Source organism: Scomber japonicus, chromosome 10 (genome assembly GCF_027409825.1).
Source record: "Scomber japonicus isolate fScoJap1 chromosome 10, fScoJap1.pri, whole genome shotgun sequence".
Classification (NCBI taxonomy): domain Eukaryota; kingdom Metazoa; phylum Chordata; class Actinopteri; order Scombriformes; family Scombridae; genus Scomber; species Scomber japonicus.
In genome coordinates this window covers 9907855-9928085 of record NC_070587.1, presented here as the reverse complement: position 1 = coordinate 9928085, position 20231 = coordinate 9907855, and the positions used below count along the sequence as shown (strand labels likewise).

At 42.1% G+C, this 20231-nt stretch overlaps 1 protein-coding gene across 1 annotated transcript in view; it reads left to right on the top strand.

The window, feature by feature from the left end:
* The first annotated feature begins 7843 nt into the window (after nucleotides 1-7843).
* Nucleotides 7844-20231, top strand: part of adamtsl4 (ADAMTS-like 4) — a 40745-nt gene continuing 28357 nt past the window's right edge. The window contains exons 1-4 of the mRNA XM_053326773.1: nucleotides 7844-8196; nucleotides 9908-9971; nucleotides 12908-13470; nucleotides 14649-15348. Of these exons, the coding sequence (XP_053182748.1) occupies nucleotides 8174-8196; nucleotides 9908-9971; nucleotides 12908-13470; nucleotides 14649-15348 (1350 nt within the window). The 5' untranslated portion in view covers nucleotides 7844-8173. The remainder of the gene's footprint in view (nucleotides 8197-9907; nucleotides 9972-12907; nucleotides 13471-14648; nucleotides 15349-20231) is intronic.

Here is a 20231-nt window from a genome sequence, read left to right as displayed (position 1 = left end):
ACTCTCAGGCAAGTTTAGTAAGCAAGGGCAATAAACTGGCAACAGCAAATATTAGGAGTCATTCTCCTCTCGCAGCAGCTCACTGTAAATTCTTACATATTTTATGAGAAGTAACAAGGGGTGAGAAAGAAAAGCTTGAGAGGCTAGCATCAGTTTCGAATTTGCCTGCATGAGTTTTTGCCAACCCATGTGGAAGACGCCCATGCTCTGATATCCTGTACTGCTTGTGTTATTCACATCTTACATGACGCAAAAGAACAAGGCAGACATATGAAATCAGACGGAAAACATTTAGGTTTGGATACAAATCTACACACAAAGACTTCTCAGATGCAAGTTAACTATTCCCAACTGATAGTTGCAAGATTCATTTTTGCGTGTGTAACAAAAATGCAATGTTTTGGATGTGAAAAACATCAAAATAATGTGTTCAACAAGATAATCGTTTAATTTCATTCAAAAACATCAGAAGATACTCAGCCTTGACAAACATTTTCAAACACTTTTTTGTTTAAGTAATGTGATATTTAGTAGTTGCAGGCATGGTCATATATCACTGCCCACTTTTTGGAATAAATATTATATATCAGCTACAATTGAACATACTGTTCATTTTAGAGATGTAATTCAAGAAAATATTTGTGATTAAAGTCTACAGCAGATAAAATAATGGTTAAAAAGTTTTCTAACCATGCCGTAGATGTTTTGAAACCACAATCTAAAACTAGTTTGTACCAGACTGTATTCGTTCAGACAGTCCAGTGCAGCCAGTTGATCTACTGTGTGTGTATTATTTCAATCGCATGTTGAATAAACTTTCACTCCCTCGCCTCATTTCAGTGCACTCTGTAGAAACTGGTGAAGCCTTAGGGAGTAAGAGGAGGAGAGGCTGACCTCAGAGTTTGACCTCAGGTTGTTTTTAAGATTCCAGCTTTCAGAGGGTAACTTAAACCAGCCTGAGAGAAGAAGAGACGGACCGGTCAGTTCATACAAGGCTACAGGAGGGGAGGGTGCTAGAGTGCGTGGCCAAATTCTTGAAGTAGATACGGCTCAAGGCATGGCTGATATGGTGTAGTGTTTTTTGGGGTGGGGACAACTAATATGTTTCTGTTTACGATTAAGGTATAATTATTCATTTTCACTATTTGTAGTTACATAACTATTGGCCTGAAACCCAGTTGTTTGTGTGTGTAACGGGTAGAGGTGGTAGGACCCAGTTGCAGCACAGAACACTCGTGAGCAGTTTTAAATTATCTTTATTACAGTCCTCAAGGTAACTGAACAGGTATAGAAAGAATGTGTAGGGCAACAGGCAGGGCTCAGGGTCACCAAAGACAGAGTTGGCTGCAGGTAAGACAATGCCAGTAGCACTCACAGACATGAGGTTGACCAAGCTGGAAGTTCTGGGATCTCCTTACAGGCTCGAAGCCAGAGGACACCACACAGCCACAGGCAAAACTCTGGGTCAGGGACAGAAGGCTGGAGCATTTACCAGGAGGTCAAAACCAAGGAATCAGTCTGTGAATTAGTGCTGGAAGGTCTGGCATGAAGCAAATGCAAATGACAATCTGACAAAGAGTGAGTGGACAGGAGTATATATACTGGCTTGATTACAGGTGCAGCTGAGAGTCCAGGTGATTACTGATGAAGCCCAGGTGAACAGAGTTAACTGATGAGGTGGGTGTGGCTGATTAGCAGGAGTAGAGCAGGGGTGTGATGAATGGAAAATTACCAGCAGTGAGAGAAGAGCAGAACGGACTGTGACAGTGTGTGTGTTTGTGCGAGAGTGATTGCATGCAGTAGCAGAAAGAAAATATGAAATCTGTAACCCACCACCTAAAAGATAGAGTTGTAAGCTATTGTATTTCCTGTTAATGGCAGTTTACAATAAGCAGATTCTTCTTGTGGTGAAGTCAGCTCAGAGTGTCATAGAAAATGAAGAGAAAAATGAGAGAAAATAGTGATTAATAAATAAATGATTAAAAAAAAAACATATTGTTTACCTAACAGATACATTATAGGTAAATAAATGAGAAGATAACTTATCTTAGAGATAATGCGGTTCTATAAATCAAACCAAATAAATCAAACTATTTGTCTGGAAAATTCAAGGATTTAATTACAAAGTGTGACATCCAGTTTCACAGAGTTTTCAGACCTCAGATGATGTTTGAGCAGAACTGTTTCTGTTGGGTTTGGATTACAATCCAGGCGAGGCAGACCAATGCTCCAGGGCCCCAAATACCCAGGGGCCCTGTATTCCCCTAAAATCACCTTATATGAATTGTTTCATGGTAATTTGATTAAATGCTAATTTGTGTGAGAATAGCCACCATTCAGACACAGTACTAACTGAAGTGATAGGGGCCTCTTGCTGAGCCCTTTTTTTTTTTTTTTTTTTGCGTTTCTCTTCTGTGGAAATCTGGGCCTCCGCTACACACCAGTGGGTTGGGGCTCATAGTGCATTTTTGCCCCATGGGCGCCTCAGTGGACTAATCTGATCAGGGTTTATGTACATACTGTACATAAATAGAAAGAAAAGCTTTTGGTTTACCTTCAAGACTAATGAATATAACAGAGATTTAAAAAATATTTTTCTCAGGATAAGAACAGATCAGCCCAGTTTTTCAACCATCTCCCAATCTGAAATTATCCTACTTACTTATTTTTACTATTAGTAGCAGTAGTTTTAATATCTAAAGTTCCCTAAACCAGAAGTAGTATATGATTTTGCAGCACATCTTTACAGAACATCAGTAAAATTCCTTTAAATCATACTACAAAGAAATAACACTGTGACAAAAGCTTGTTGGTGTCTTTTGTTGGGATAAATTAAGTCCATTTTAGGCGTTCAAATGAACTTGTATGTCCCAAATAAAGCACAGTCATCCAAAAGTAACCACAATGCAGTACTGATGGTGACTGCTGTGACCAAGATCTGTCATCTCTGACCAAGATCTTTGTGAATGAACAGCACAGGAATGCATCATCATCAGCAGCAGTTAATTGAAACGCAGGCTACGACACAACACACAGTAGTCTCTAACCAATCGACCATAAACATACCGCAGCACTTATTATCCACCTGCATCGTTCCGCTCTATCTCTCACTGAACCAGTACGTCTGTCTGAGCTGTGCCAAGCCATACCATGCATACCCGTTCACACAGACTTAAATCCTGTTGTTTGTTGTTGTTATGTGTACATATAGCCCAGTGGCTTCTATGAATAGGCAACAATTGCTCTTTGTGTGAATAATTGGAACAAGGTTATTTCAGCAGTTTCGTCAGCCAATTAGGGTCTAACTGAACTGACCTCTCTCTCTCTCTCTCTCTCTCCCTTTTATGTCCTTGTCTCGCTACTCCTCATTAGAGCGCTCCATCCATCGATCTCCTTTTCTACTTCTTCTACCCATTTTGAGCGAGTTTAGTTTCACTTGTATCTTTTTTGACAATAATTTTCCACCTGAGGTTCGGGAGGTTCATCAGAGGCTCCGATTTATCTTTGAACCTTTGCTTACGACTTCTCAGAGTTGGAGCTAAAAAGTTATTAGTGATAAAGAATTACTGTTGTTGCTCTAAGCTACATCCAGACTAGACTGTAAAGATGTCAGTCATTTTCTCCTCTGGCTCTCTGCGCCCCTTTTCAGAGCACACACGCCCTGCTTTGATCCAGACCCTGGCACAGGATTGGTGGAATGGAGCAAATATTGACTCCATCTGAGCCAGACAAATCACTCCCCTTCCTGCGTTCTTTCTTTTTTCACTCTCCTTTACACTTGCTCAGTTCCCGTCTAATCTGCCATTACCTCTTTCTCTCACATTCCCTTTCATCCCCTTTTCTGTTGCTGCCTTTCTTTTCGCCCCCTTTGTGTCCCTGTCTGTCATTCTCTCCCTCTCTTCACCACTCCAGGCTTCTCAGGCTGTCAGTACTGTTAGGTCAGGCCTCTCCTCCTCTTCTCAGCTGAATTAGGCGCCTTCGTAGAGATCAATTCATGGTTCAGTGTGCAGCTAGTTTGAATTTCACACTGCCCAAATGAATCTTGCATTTGCTATCTGTTGGGCTGAATGCTAGTACCTTCATCTTGGCACATAGTTTTGCCTTTGTAAGTCAGACAAACTGTGAATACAGCCATAAAGACATGTGCCAACATACTGTCATGTGATGCTAATATGTACTGCAGTCGGCTACCACATTAACAAAATTTTAGTTTCATGTTGATGCCACCCTAGTGCCACTGGACAGCCAGCCAGGGTGGGTTTAAAATACTGGACTGCAGATACAGATTATGTGTACTTGGGATTTTGCTTCTGCAAGTAAACATGTAATTGTGTCTGCAAATCTACACGGAGGAGGGTGATCTGTAGGTTGCAGGGAAGCCTCCCAAGTCTCAACAAGTCTTTGTTCGGACCTGTACGTCAAAATTTCGAAACAGAGAAGAAAAAATTTCAATGTTACACAAGTTGTATTCACTCAATCTGACTCATTTGAGTACTAAAGAAATAGCGTTGTGGTTGGCTTTGACTGACCCCCATTTCTTGTAAGTCCTCAGCCCAGAGTAGCATGCTAAGAGTCTACAGTTCAGGCTAGTTCAGACTCTGAGAGGCTGTGACATTCTTTGTAAAGAAAACCAAACTGTTAGAAAGTTAAACCAGATGATGTCACAAGATGAAAAGTCAGGGAGCCGTGAATGTCTGTGCAAAGTTTGTGCCAATCCCACTAGTAGATGTTGAGATATTTCTCTGGATAAGTAAAAACTTTGACCTGCTGGTGACGCTAGATAAAAAGTCAGTGGACCACCAAAATCAGAGGGAGTCATCCTCTAGGAATCATGATTGTCGTGTCGATTTCGTGGCAATCCATCCAATATCTGTTGAAATACTTCAGTCTGGACCAAAGTGGTGGACCATTATTGCCATCTTCTAATGGCACTAACAGCTTCTCCTCCCACCTACACAAAGACGGTATCATCTTTGCTGAAGCATATTTCAGCCCTGAGTCTTCTCTCTAAGTTTGCACATAACAGGAAGGGCGCTACATGAACAGGGATTACTGGGATCTGAAAATGTTTAATGATAACCATCAGGCAGGTCATCATACTAGTCCCCTCAGTTTGACCTAGTTAAGCCAATCTGTCTCACTACCGACTTCACAGGACGCAGCATGCAATGGTCCAACCCCGAGCCCCTGACCCTTTCTTAGTCTGAAGAAGCCTGGAGGCCTCATTAACTTTAACAGTAAAAGGGTCGTGGTCCTACTGTGTTGGCCTGGGGCGAGGGTGTGTGCGTGTGTGTTTTCTGGAGGAAGGGTGTGTGTACATGCAAAAAAGTTTTTTCGAGTGATTTATCACCCCCACAGGGCCCTGCTGCTCTAATCTATGGTGCTATTACTCAGATCAGTCATCCGAGACAAATAACAGATCTTGCTGTTACATACGGACCTCCCCAGACACACACACACTCATCAACACACCACATCTGTATGTTGTGGTGACTAGTTGATACAGACATGTTGCTAATCAGGGCTCTGCGGTTGGTGGTGCGTGTCTACCCTTAACTTATTGCTTCTCAGGGATTCAGAGAACGAGAGATAGGAGAAGAAGGGGAAAAAAACAGATAGGGAGGGAGCATGGGGCTATAAGTGGTCACGGACCACTGATGGTCATGGCAATGACCTCTAGCTAATTGTAGTTACTGATAGACATGCTGCTTAGAAGTACAGAGATATCTATTACTCTAATCACACACACACACACACACACACACCCTCAGCTACTACATATGTGTCTATGAATGTGCATTGACCTCTGGAATCTACCCTCATCATTCCTCGTACGCCTCTAACATTAACTTTCTTATTTTGACAGATCAAATCTTGAGCCCACTCTGTAATGTGGTTACCTCCTCAGTTGTTGGCTCACAGCAGGGCTTTTGAAGTAGCTAATCTCTGTCACCATCGCTGCGTCCATATTGTAAAATGTCTGTCCAAGAAAAGCAGCAGCCTGGTCCTGGGACATCTCTAACCCTGGGTGTGTTAATATGTGTTAGACCATAACTCACTGCATACCCACCCTGCCTTCCACTCATCGGCCTCTTTCACATTTCCACCCTGTCGCCTCTTGAATTCAAATATGGAGACATGACCTCCACATTCAAGACCAAGATCAGAAATGTACTTGAACAAGATGTTGATTTATCTGCCAGCACTTGTTTTTAAAAGATGGCAAGTAAACATGGAGATGTTTTCAGTATCAGATTTACGATCTCTCCTCTTTCCATCTATTTCTCCTGTCTCTTCTCATAACATCACATCATCTCATCTCTCAACTCGCCATTTTTTTCATAATAATAATGATGATGTTTTTTATTACTTAGTCATGTATGAAACTTTTCCCAACCCTCATGGGCTTAAGAGACACCACAAATGAATATAAACCAGATCCAGAAAGCAGCTCATACATTTTTAAGCAATACTACAAAGAGTCCAAAAATGAAGAAAATCAATTCACAATTTTTAAAACTTACATTTTCTGACCTTTGTGTCAACAAAACAATTCACAAATGACTTTCTTATTCTGCCTTTTTCTTGCCTAGTTTTTGATCATCTGCACACCAGAATATCTTCTTGAATTGTCAGCACAGAAGAAAAGAGGACATATTTTCTATTCATTCAAAATCACAGTTAAGATATTCTTAGTTTTTAGTTTATTTTTTCAGTTTATTACGTAAATTTGTTGAGAAAAGATGCATTGTACCAAAGCTCGTTTCCATCTGCAGTTACAGGGCATGTAGAAAAATCTATTTTCCTCCCGAGTTTTCTTCTATTGACCTCAGTTACCTTCAAGTAAATAGAGGAGGAATTTGCCCAACTGCACACCTTAGTAAGTGACATTTTACTTTTTTGCTAATATGCACACTTTATTTTTGCTTTTGACAAAACACAAAAGGTTTTTTCCTTGGTCTTGGATAAAACATACTTCTAAAAGTATTAACATCATGCCAGAAGTCATATCAGCCACCTTAAAAACTGAATGAAGCTCTTTATTATACTTTAACCCCGCTCGTCCCCTGTGGGTTGTTTGACCAGCATGTTCTGTTTTAGAAAGCTGTTCTGACAGCCTGGGAAGGTCTGTAAATTACAAGCAAATAAATATTGTGTAAACAAGTTGGAATCAGGCACTTTGCACATCTGCTTCAGAACACAAGTGAGAGCAGTTCACGCCCCCCCCCCCCCCCCCCCCCCCCCCCCCCACACACACACACACATACATAGACATAGTGAATAATTCCTGCTCAGAAGTCTATTGGGCGTACCTATCTGAGTTCCAAAATTGGTGAAGCATGTCTGGCTTCTAGGGCTTAGCTGTGATTAAACAGTTATGAGGAAACACAGCCATGTTTATATTGTTTTAAAAAAGAAAAAAACACCAGCATTTTATCCATGAAAGGATCATTTTCCACTTTCATTTTCCACTTTGTTATAGAATCAACAGTGTTTGCATTGGCACAGTTGTGAACCCATAATGCTTTGTACTTTCCCAACAAAGTGTCCCTGCTGCAGATGCTGCCAGCCCAGGGGGAGTAGATCATTACTACTGATCAGTGTGACCTAGTACAATGGAGCATTCTTATGTTGGATTGTGCAACTAAGAAAGCGGCTCTGAGAGTTATTACAGCTTAGTCAGGGGCCCATAGTGATGTGTATGTGAAAGAGAAAGAGAGAGGGAGAGAGAAAGAGAGAGAGAGAGAGAGAGAAAGTGAGAGAGAGAGGGAGAGAGAGAGAGAGGGAGAGTTGTGTAATCTGTCCATTTTGTGTCTCCTGTCTCCCCTCTCTCTGCCCTGGCCCCCTGGCTGCCAGGCGTCACACCAGTTTATAATAAGGACCCAAAAAAAGTTGTCGAGTGAACGGATTGAAAGAGGGGGAAAAAACGTAACCCTTCCCACTTTCCAAAAATCACGGGGAGTGACTGTGACAGGAGAGAAAGGGGACAGAGAGAAAGAGAGAGAGAGAGAGAGAGAGAGGAGGAGAAGTAGAAGTAGAAGACCTCGCAGAACTTCATCACATTTCTTTTACAAGTTCGCGGACTGGAACGGATCATTAAACTGGACTGATCAATCAATATCGGTAATCAACAGTGGAGTGAGAAGCGTAGCGGGAGACTCTTTGGAGGAGCATGCGGCTCGGTTTACTATTCAGGTAAAACTTTTGACTTCCACAGCGACAACCTGCTGCCTCTCTCAGTCCGCTTGTACACAACACCACATTTGGGGGGAGGGAGGGTGGGGGGGATTGCATCCTCCTTTGAGCGGGCAGCGTGTTTATGTTGCGGGTTTTTGGGAGATTTTTTAAGAACCTGATTTGTGGCAATGTTTCGGCTTTTACGCACGACGCCTGCAAGTTGCGCACTGGGCGCTGTGCATGATATATGATAGGAATTTACCAGAAGGCATATAGGTTTGTGTTAGAGTTCCCTCTTTCTCCTCAGGGCAGATTTTTTTAGTTTTCACCCTGTTGCCCATCTCTCTCTCTCTCTCTCTCTCTCTCTCTCTCTCTCTCTCTCTCTCTCTCTCTCTCTCTCTGTCCCTCTCTCTCTGCCTGTCCCTGCGGCTCTGAGTTTATTCTACAATGTGCCACTGTAGCGGCCAGGGAAACGTGGACCCGGGTAGGGGGTCGTTACTTCGGCCTGAGCGGCTCTGTTGTGTCGGACTGTGCGGGACCTTTGTCTGTGTTTTTCGGGGTAATTGTGTAGTCTGGTGTGGGGAAGCTTCCAGAGACCACGGCGGTGCACCACACTGGGAAGAAGGGACCAATTACTCTGACTACATGTGGCTTGTGGACTGGTGATTGCGGTGATGGTTTGGTTTTCATAGTCAGCGCTGTAATGTCCATCTTAGCAAAGGCTCACAGTCTCATGTTCAGGCTATTTTCTTGGCAGATAGAGGGGTGGTATTACACTTGTTTCCAATACACTTGTCCTAGCAGTTCTGTGGAGACGGATGTGATAAACCACAAGTAGCCTTTAGACAGAACAACTGATTTAAGAAAATGATCTGCTTTTGAAACAAGTGCATTTATCTGATTTCTTTTTTTTTTTAGATATTCAGAGGAAAAATATAATAAGGACCAGTATTAGATTCAATTACCTTTTCAATTACCTTTTCAGATGTACAGCTTTTGCTCTGTAGGTTCCCTAGTGGATCAACATACTTCCTAAAGCAGGTTCATGTCAACTTTAAGTACAGAAACCCATAATTACAGGAGACATTCAACACCATCCCAAACCATAAACCACTCCTTTGAACAACTAACCTCAAATAAAAAGTACCTACAAGACACAACTACAAGATGATTTTGTGTGCGTGTGTGTGTGTGTCTGTGTGTGTGTCTGTGTGTGTCTGTGTGTGCGTGTGTTAAAACCACATCCACAGGGTGTGTACAGTCCCGGAGAGAGGCATGCGGAGGGAAAACATGCTTGCTGTTTAAACCCATTAGTTTGTTAGCGCCTCCCGGGCTTTCCCAGATTGATTGAGATGTTTGCCTGTGAACCTTGAAGGGAAAAAGAAACTTTTGTTCACCCCTCCACACACCCCCTCGGGCCCTCACGCCACCTGTAGTGGCAAAGAAAGTGGCATAATTAGTTGCTGAAATATAGTTAGGTCACTGGAACATTTGATAGGGTGTTAACACGTTTAACACAGTTTTTTCATCAGTGTCCATTGACGAAAAAGGTTCAAGAAAGTTGACAGAGAATAAGAGTCTGTGATGGTTTGCACAGTATATACCAGTTTCACATGTAGGTCATGGAACTATTATGTCCATTATAAAATACCTTACTTATTCATCCTGCTGATGTTTTAAATCATGTATATCTGCCTGTCCTCTCACCCTCTGTTCTTCCTCCCTCCAGGCTCTATGTGCTGTGGGGCTTTGTGGTGGTCACGACCTCCGTGACCAAGGTTGCTAAGAGGAAGGTGAGTCATTAGCTCGTCATAAGCAAGATTCACAGACGACTGCATCACTATAGGGAGCTGAAAGCTGATGACATTTAGAGGACAGGCTCAGTTTTTTCAAGTCTGTCTTAAAGCTGTGCTCTTGTGACCTTATGCATATTAGAGAATGATTGGCTTCAAAGAGTTCCCACCTAACATGATTCAAATGTGAGTAATGGGAGACAGAATTACAATTATCTTTTTAGTGTAAAATGAATTGAGAATACCTCTCAACTGCATTTCAACTTGAGAACACTTTCCAAGGAAAGACTTTGGTAATAACATGACTAACATGATTCATCATACTAATGCTGCTGAAGCCTCATTATAGCTTTGGCCAACAAGCACTGAGGATTTTGTTCTTTATTTCTTCCCTTGAAGGATATGTATGGTAATTTTCTGTATTTTTCGTACTATCAACCAATCTCTTGTGGTGAGTCAAACCAGTGTTTGAAATACATTGTACATTGTAAATACATGTAATCTAGTATGATGTCAAGAGGTTGTTATATGCAGCACAATGAGCTAGCAAAGCACTGTAAACAACCACATTCCTACATATGTGCAGTGATGTCTGCTTTACACACAACTACACTCTTGATAATGAAAACATGGTCGCTGTTATTAGGCTTTGGAGCCGTTTCTACAACAGTGTGGCTCAGAGGAATAAGATCTATCTTTGGATTCACACTTGTAAGTACGATGAGTTCATCGTGGGTTTGGCTCTGCACATGAGATTTGTCAATAATAAGAAAAATATAGAAAATTGCCAACCATGCAGACTTGAAAAAATGTGACACTATCCTTTAAGTGGGGAAACAAAGGACCCAGAGTAGCTACACCTGAATCTGGTGTGGGTCTGGTAGCACAGTGTCACAGGAGTTTAACCAGTAGCTCCAGAGGTCAGCAGTGGCTGCTGCAGGGTCACTGCACAGAGCTCATTAATGGTCCCAGTTATGTGGCAGCTGTGTATTTGATGTCACTCATTACGACAGACCACACCTCCCCTCCAGAAACACACACACACACAGACACACAAACACACACAAAGTCTTTAGGCCTGTCTGTCTTGACCCCCCCCCCCCCATCTCTCTCAACCCCTTTCACTTTCCTTTTCCTCCAAGCCCCTCGCCATTTTACCACAGACAGAGACTGTGAATCTGGTGTTGGAATTGACAATACAGCATCAGAACACACATGCATAGAAACACACACACAAACAAATGTGCACACACTTACACCTGTCCTCTCTCTCAGTATGTTTACATTAACTTTACATTTTAGCCTATGTACACAGATATTTACACGCCCAACGCACATTTAGAGAGTGACAGGAGTGAAGTGGAGCACAGATTTATGTTTGGGTTCTTTCTGAATGGAAACTTTTGTTCTGCTCTCATGTTTTCTGGTCTGCCAACCAGGCCAATGATTCAGTTATGAAATGAGAGGAGAAACATTTATCTACAGCCACAGAGGAAGACATCAAAGCCCGGCCTGGCACACACACACACACACACACACACACACACACACACACACACACACACACACACACAGACACACACACACACACACACACACACACACACACACACACACACAGAACTGCACCGAACTGCAGCCAAATCAGTCCTGATCTTTTCGCTTCTGTGACACTAGCTGCAATGAATTTGTCCATCTGCTCATAAATTGCTGGCAGGTGTCTCTCCTCAGCCTGAGTGAACTATGACGAGTCCAGGATTTATATTTTGGCCTCAGAGGAAGGAAACTCACGAGACTGCAGCTCATCAGTGAACTCACTTACTGTGAAGAAAGAAGTCCTTCCAGAGACTTTTGATTTTGCAATGGCAACATTTTTGCTAAGTACTTTTTAAAAATATTGCCAAGGCTTTCAGTTTTTACCTCTATTACATCAGGATTAGTGTTACAGTAAGTAAGTACATGTGCGCCAACATCAAATCAAACTGCTTTTTAACCAGATAATTCTTTTAAATTTACCTTGATGATGAAGTATAAAAATAATATTTTTCACAAAATGCAACACGAAGTCAAGATATTTTCATCTACTTCTTGCTGAAATCCAGAGGGGAATGAAAAGAGATTTGTAACTAATGGATTACACGAGGGGCTCTGAATGATTACATTTTGATTAATTGAATTAAATGTCGAAACTGAAACATAATTTTATTTGTGTGTATTTCATTGCAGTTGGAAAGATGTCTTCACAACATTAATGGCCTCACACTGATTATGTCGTATGTAGATTACTTTTTGTCAGAAATTAGTGTATTCTTTTGGAGGGTTGACAGGAACTGATGAGTGAATACAGCACAGATAACCTCTGCCAAGTTCAAGCAATTACCCCAAAATAACCTTCAAAAGCTTATAAAATTGAGTTCAAATTATTAGTAGATTAAGTGATTAGTAGGAAATACATCAGCAATTACTTGGATGATTGTTGTAATTTTGGTAAAAAATTCACTAATTCACTTTTCAGTTTTTCTTGGTCAGATATCATAGAAAACTGAGAATCCTTTGTCTTTTGGAAGGTTGATTGGAAAAAACAAGAAATTTAAGATGTGACCCCAAGGTATTTGCTGAAATGCTGAATACCAAGTGATTAATATCAGAAAATAATTGTGTGGTTAATCAATAGTAAAAATTATTGATGGTTGCAGTTCTAAAAATTATATGATTATTTCTCTGCTTTTTTTGGCCAAATCATGTGATTTACTCGTTAACTGGTTGTAAATGGCCTGGCCCTGGTTGGCAGCATAGCAGTTGGAGACCTCTGCATAAAAAAAATGGTAAAGTTGGTAAAGTGAAATTTTCCTTTTTACCTTGTGTGTTTGTGTGTGTGTGTGTGTGTGTGTGTGTGTATGTGTGTGTGTGTGTGTGTGTTTGTGTGTGTGTGTCAGGTGGCAGGCCGGAGGTCCAGACAGGTGTATGAGGCGGAGCCTGTGGATGGAGTGTGGTCTGTTTGGGGGGAGTGGTCAGGATGCACTCAGACCTGCGGTGTGGGTGTCTCACACAGAAGCCGAAAGTGTTTACCCCCTCCACCTCCTCAGACGCCTCCTCTCTCCCACTCTCCACCTAACTGGGCAGGTTATCTGCCTGGGGGCATCGGAGGTCCTGTCATCTCACCAGTGCACCCCTACTATCCTCGTTTCCCCGGTCAACATCCGCCTTACCACTCCACACCAATCTCAGCCAATCACAACCCGGGATTGCCTCTGTATCGGAATACCCCTGTTGGAGGAGGAGGAGGAGCTCCTGTACCAGGACAGACCAATCTGTCTCCTCCTTTTTACCAATCAGAATTCTCCCCAACGAATCAGGACCGTGTGTCTGTTTACCGCGCACCCCACCAAGTTCCTCCACATGGCTACAACCAACCAGGACGGATCATCAGGAGACCGACCAATCCAGGAGCAGTGAGGGCTGCAGGGGGTGGGAGCAGGAGGTCTGTCTCAGCAAGGAGGTGAGTGAAGCTGGACAATTAATAAGAAACAACCAATTTAAACCAGACTTGCATCAATCACAAGTAGATCAGTAACAGCATATATGGTCCATTGAGGAGTAAAACTCAGTAGCTTTGATGATAACTGGGCAATTATGTATGCTGAGAAAGATGGTGGGATTTGACTGAAAGCTCCACAATAAGTACCATTTGGTTATGGTGAGATTGTTTTTGTCAACCACTCTTATGATGGTCAAAAATACATTTTCAGACTCTTGACCGTAAAAAATTAATATCTCACTTGGTCTTGATTTGTTCTTGATTCAACCAAATTTAAAAGGTCTTTATTCTTATGTTTACTTTACATCACAAATCTTTGTCTTTATTATCAAATGTTTTTAACTTGACAACCTGACATAGCCTCAAAAGACCCAGTGTCTGTCTGGCTCTAAGTGTTGGTTTTGGCTTTAATAGTAATGATGATGTCAGGTTTTTGTCAGTGAAGAAACTCACACACTGTTACAAACACTATCGGGTTCATGGAAGATATTAACTTTGTTTTCCTAGTAACCCATAGGTGACCTGTTTACAGGAAAATTATTCTAGCACATAGGAAGTGAGTTTTGCATTGCTGGCAGTAGCAACAGTGGTTTGTTTAGAATAAAGAGGAAACTGTATTGTTACCATGAGCAGCAGTAGCAACCGCAAGATCCTCAGAAGCTAATTTTAGAAAATCCAAAGTGACAAGATTTGATTTCGAAATCTATCACCAAAAATGAGACATAGAGGAAAATACTGATCTTCAATTAGCACCTTAAGACCGTGGTTAGGTTACTTTCTGGTGCTGTTAGTGTCAGTATTGACATTGTTTAGACATTAGAGAATACTTGTTATGTTGTTTTGGCTCATAAAAGTATTGAGAGTTGGAATTATGCCCACCTCAGCCTCTGGTATCTACTGTGTTATTACATCAGTACCTCTGGTTTTTGTTATAGCAACAGGCACTACATTACACTGCTGCCTCACGACAGTGTTCTGGCTCTGTTTCGATTTTAATAATGTTGGACAGCTAACACGAGCTGCATCTGAAATGTGTCCTGTGTCTCTGTCACTGCCTCTGGCTTTCTGTCCATCTGAATCCATTTCTCTCTAAATACTCCATTCTGTTGTTTTTTTTTGTTGTTTTCTTTGACCCACAGGTCTTCCAGCATCCGCCCAGGTCAGTTTGGGTATGGCAGGGTTCCTTTCTCTCTGCCTCTGCACCGGCCCAACCGGCAGGCTCGCCACACTGTTAACGGCACCAAAGCTGCAGAGGCCATGCTGACACCTGCTCCAGGTGTGAGTGGAGACGACATAGATAACACCAGGAAAGATGAAGATGAGATCACAAGTGATGGAGACTTTGGGGAGACAGGGAGGAGAGATGAAGAGGAGGGCTCAGAGTCACATACTGCTGAGGAGTCATCTACAATGACCACCACAACCAGCACCCTGCACCGCCACATTGACAGACCATACCACACCAATACGGAACACGCGAGAGTGAGAGAACGAGTGCCCTCCTCTCACTCCTTCTCACGCTCCTCCTCTTCATCTGTCTTACCCAACCGCCGGCCGTTCAATTGGCACTCCGTCACTGCACCTCCTCCTCCCATCTCCCCTCTCTCTAACCCCAACTCACCTGCCATCTCTTCACCCTTTTCCTCCCCTCTACGCCACTCCAGCGCCGTGCACCCAGGCTTCAGCCCCCAGGTCCCGCCCGCTGGCAACATCTACCCACTACAGCATCCCCATATCCCGCACCTGGGGGTGGAGGCGGGTAGGGATGGAGGGAGAGGAGCTCCTCAGATCTTCAGATGCGCTGGGCCGGAGAAAGAGTACCGCAGGTGCTTCTCGCAGGTAAGATCCAGGATACCTATAAATCCCAGGTAGAAAAAGAACATATTGCTCTTCATTTTCTGACCTCATACCCCTTAAATACTCCATATAATTCACCTCAGCACCAGCTCTCCAGTCCGAATGTCCCCAGTTCACCTCTGCTTTATTGAGCCTGCATCTGTATATAGCCTGCAGTCATGCCTGATTTATATGCACGCCATGTGTTGAAGGGAGTAGTTAGGCAGTCGTAAACTGAGGAGCTGAAGGTCAGCAAATTGTATTTGATAGGTAGATCGTTCCCCAACTTAAACACTAGCTGCTTGTCTATGAGCACTCGGATGGAAACAGCCTGCTGGAGCCTACTCCAAGGCATGCGTGTATGCTATCCCGAACACACACCACTGTTGTGAAGTTTTACACGTGATCGTACACATGTGTCCGCGTCTGGCATCTTTCTGAGTAATTGAACACGTGTGAGTGTGAATATGTGCCAGGGCCATGAGTGTTGGTGTGCGTTTCACAGCTGCAGCTTGCAGTGTGTCTTGATGTGATGTCCTGTCTGGCTCGGGGCCTGCAGTGATGATTGGGGTCTTGACCTGCTCCATACCTCTCTGGGGAGTACAGTGCGAGTATTATCAGCATATGTGCTGCCAAGAGGAGCAGCCGGAGACACGGTCGAGCTGGTCTTGTCAGAAGAGCCAACTCACCCTCAACACACAGGTGAGAAACTGAGGTCGACCTCGCAGTAACTCAGGTTTCACCGCAACGGAATGCCACACTTGATTTCACTCAATTAAAGGCAAGATTGAGAGTAAATATTGTGGATAAGACCTTTGTAAAGACACAGGGAGTCTCAAGTGATCATATCAATGTCTTTTAATTAAAATGTTGTTAATGTACTGTGTGCATTGGTATGATGCAACATTTTAAATCGTAAAAAACACAACTTTAAGCTATTTTTAGAGACACTGGGCTGCACCTGTCCTGCCACAACATATCTGCCACATTTCACATATCTTGATATTTTCAAGAACCAAACATCAACTGCGTGAGCTCAGTTGTATCACAACTGGCTAGCTAGCACTTTTCAACCTTTTGCCTGCTGCTTCAAATTAACAGCAGGCTTCAACAAAACTATCCAGCATCTTTTCTGTGTTTCAAACATGAATCAATCCAACATCATCTGTTGTGAGGTTGACGACACGTGGAAAGTCAGAGATTTCAGCTTAAATGTATTCCACACAAAAATGAATTACATCTTACCATTGCAGTGCCTTTTTTCTGGCCAATAACATTTCAAAACTGATTCATAGCATCACAAGATGGACCAACAAACCAGCTTAGGAACAATTATTGCATCACCCATTAGCATGTCAGAGTGATATTTACAGCAATAAAATACACAAAAAGCAGCAGCGAGCAGCATCATTCCTACTCAGGTTTCATGCAAATCGATCATCTGTGTGTAAAACTTTGCACATGATGGATGGAGGAACCAACAAATGAAATAAACAGACGGAAACTGATCCATAAGATTTGATCATGGGGACAGAAATACTCAGAGTGACATGTGACTGGATTATTTGCTCCACCAGACCACTTGTAGCAGGTCTGTCCTAAGTGAGAGCGTAGGAGGAAATGATAAGATTGCGTTTAACGTATACCACATGCACACATTTTCACTCCCACACGTTATGTCTACAAGTAGCTCTCATCAAGTGGAAGTGGACACTTGAGTTTGGGGCCAGGTTGGCACTCCTTGGCCCCTTGACATTTCTGTCTTGATCATTTGCCAGCACTGCTCCCTCTCTTGTTCTCCTTCACCCCCCTCTTTTTTTCTTTCTTTCTGTCTCTGCCCAACTCTGTGATAGTCCCCATGTTAAAACAGATTTAGTAGCTGGCAGAATACATGACCTCTGTGTGCCAGCAGCACTAATAGCAGTCCTGTGATGGCTGAGCCTGACTCATTGGGTTACATATTTACCCAACATTAGCCTCTACAAGTCTTCATTAGCCCTGTTTGTTCCTGCAGTAGACTGTTGTTTCCTATTTCAGTTTTTATATGTGGTATCACTGCTATAAAAATAGGTTTTAAGCACTGATGAATGCACAACTTTGCCCAAGCTTGTATATATCGTGTATATGAGTGTTTGTGTGTGTGTGTATGTGAGAGGTTGAGGGAGTGAGTCAGACTGAGTGTGACACATCCTATTATCTATTAGGTGTGTTTGTCATAACACAGCACGCCTGAGGCCCATCACAAGTGTGATTGGCTGAGTGTATGTGTGTGTTTTTACCGTTGCGTAGAAGCAAAGAGGGAACCAAGAGAGGGACAGAGGAAATGAGAAGGGCAAAAGGGGAAAAGTGTGTGTGTATGTAAGTGTTGGAGTGAGGGTATAAAAGGAGGGTGGTAAAGGAAGTGACGCAGTTAAGTAGTAGTGAAAGAGAGTACTGTTTTTAGAAAAATCTGCACACAGTAGTGGGAGGGTGAGCGAAAGGGCGAGTGGAGAAGAAAAGGTGGGGAGGGAGTGAGTTAAAGAAATAGAGATGAACGCCAGCGCGATTGAATGTTTAGGTGTGTAAGGAGGGAAATAAAAAGGAATAAAGGGAGGGATGGTTGTGATGGAGAGAAAAAGATTCAGCAGGAAGTTTGTGACAGAGGAAGAGAAGTATTCGTGGAAAAGAGTGTGTGTTTGTGTTAAAGAGAGAGTTTGTGCGTGTGTGTGTGCGTGTGTGTGTGTGAGAGAGAGAGAGAGAGAGAGAGCGAGTGAGTGCAGAGTGTAACAAGAGGAGAAGTTATTCCGTCAGAGAGAGAGGGGAGGAAAAGATGGAATTTGAGAAGAAGCTGCTGGGAGAAAAAAAAAAGGAGACACTAGTTTGAAGCAGACATTTCCTCTCAAACTTTGAAGTCTTTCATCGTACATTTTACAGATACTATAAGCAATCCCTCTCTGTTTACATCCTCCTCTTAAGAGTAAATATTTATCCAGAATCACTAATACACAGCATGCGTATACAGTAGAGAGTGAGGCGTTTCAATTTGAGATGGTAGCAGTTCACCTCATCGACATATAAGATGAATACCAGCAGAGATAATACCATAAAAGACTATTACTACTAAACATAATACTTTTTTACCAGACTTAATACTTTGCACCTTAAACTTGAAGAGTTTATGTTGTAACTACCAAACACACTAATGTGGCTTCAGGCTGTTGCAATCAAAATGATCTAATCACACTCTGTCATTACAAAGGCGTTTTTACACAGGAAATCTTTTTATGTTTTATTTTATACGACTGTCAGCGCAGAGCCACTCTCCTCAGCTCTAATGAGCATTTGCAGACCTTGCCATGCTCTTGCTGTTGTTGCCATGAAGTGACAAACCGGCCCCGATGTGTTGGGTTTAAGTACACACAGGAGCAAACACTCAGCCACATGGACCCATTCACACTGATTTTTCTTTGCGTTTGTACTTTAACAAGCACAGGTACCTGCTTTCCTACAAAAACCAGGTACATCAGCTTGTTAAAGTCTGTTTATATCAGCTCCCGTGTGCACTGAGCTACCTTCAGATCTTTTTTTTCATCCCTCTCTGCCTTTCCTCTCACTTACTCTACTCCCCCTCCTGTCATCTCTTACTGTTTAAAAAAAAACTTTGTTTAAACAACTCAGTCGCTCACCTCTAACCCTCCCAAAATGTTGCCATGAAGATTTTAAGAAACTCAAGAAAATCAGATCGCCTCAGTCCCATTCTTGAATCTATACTTTGGCTCCTAATGAGTTTTAGATCTCATTTTAAAATGTTATGCTATTTGTACTGCTGATATGTTAAATGACCCACAGTACAATCTGGGATCCTCAGGCTAGCCACATCTATACAGTCCTTTAAATCACTTCTCGAAACTTACTTTTATCAGATTTCTTAAATTGTACTTTTATTTCTATGCCCCTCATTATTTTTATATATGTGTATATATATATATATATATATATATATATATATATATATATATAATCTTTGTTGCTGCTGTCTTGTGTTCTGATCTTTCTACCACATACTTTTAATTGTTGTCTTTTTGTTGTTACTGTTAAGCTCGTTGTAAGTTAGTTGGTAAAAGTGCTACATGAAGACAATTATTCATAGTTCCACTAGTTTTCAAAATGTCCACAGGGTGCCTTTAACCAGGAATTCCTTATTAGGTCCTGGCCAAGCAAGGCAGCAATAACAAGTTACTGATAAACAACATAAAACAGATAACATAAGATACATTATGCCATAAAATCATGCAATGTAAAATCATTAATGAAACTACTTAAGACTTCATTCTAGAAAAACAACCTTCACAGCACATTAACAATTCAAGATTCTGAAAAACCCCAAAACACTGACAACCAAAAGACAGAGTGCACAGCTTCTGCAGCAATGATTTGAATTCAGAGAGAGACCAGGTTTTGCCATTTTAGATCAAATTGCAGAAGGACGCAAGAAGCAGCTTTCATAACTTCACTAATTTGAGGAACTTTTAATAAAAATGAGTTCTGGGAATGAAGAGTGTAACTGTTTACACTTCCTAATTCTCTCTCAGACACCAGTGTTTAATATGTGTTGTTAAATCAAGAGTTATCACAGTGCACGAAAACTCTCTGACTTGAAGAAATATGACGAGGGTTTGTAGAGCTCCTACATGGAAAGTTGTATGTGGAAAGATTGTTATTTCCAACGCCTTCCAGCTAAGTTCTGGATTCATTTATTGATCTTGTGGTTACCGTGTTTATCTGGGATCTCTCTTTTCTTTTCTCTCCAATTCTTTTGTATCCTTTTGTTTTCCTTTAACAAGCATGTCCTCGAACAGTTAAGCTGTTTCTGAGGCTCATACTCCCCCCTGACCCCCTTAGAGCAG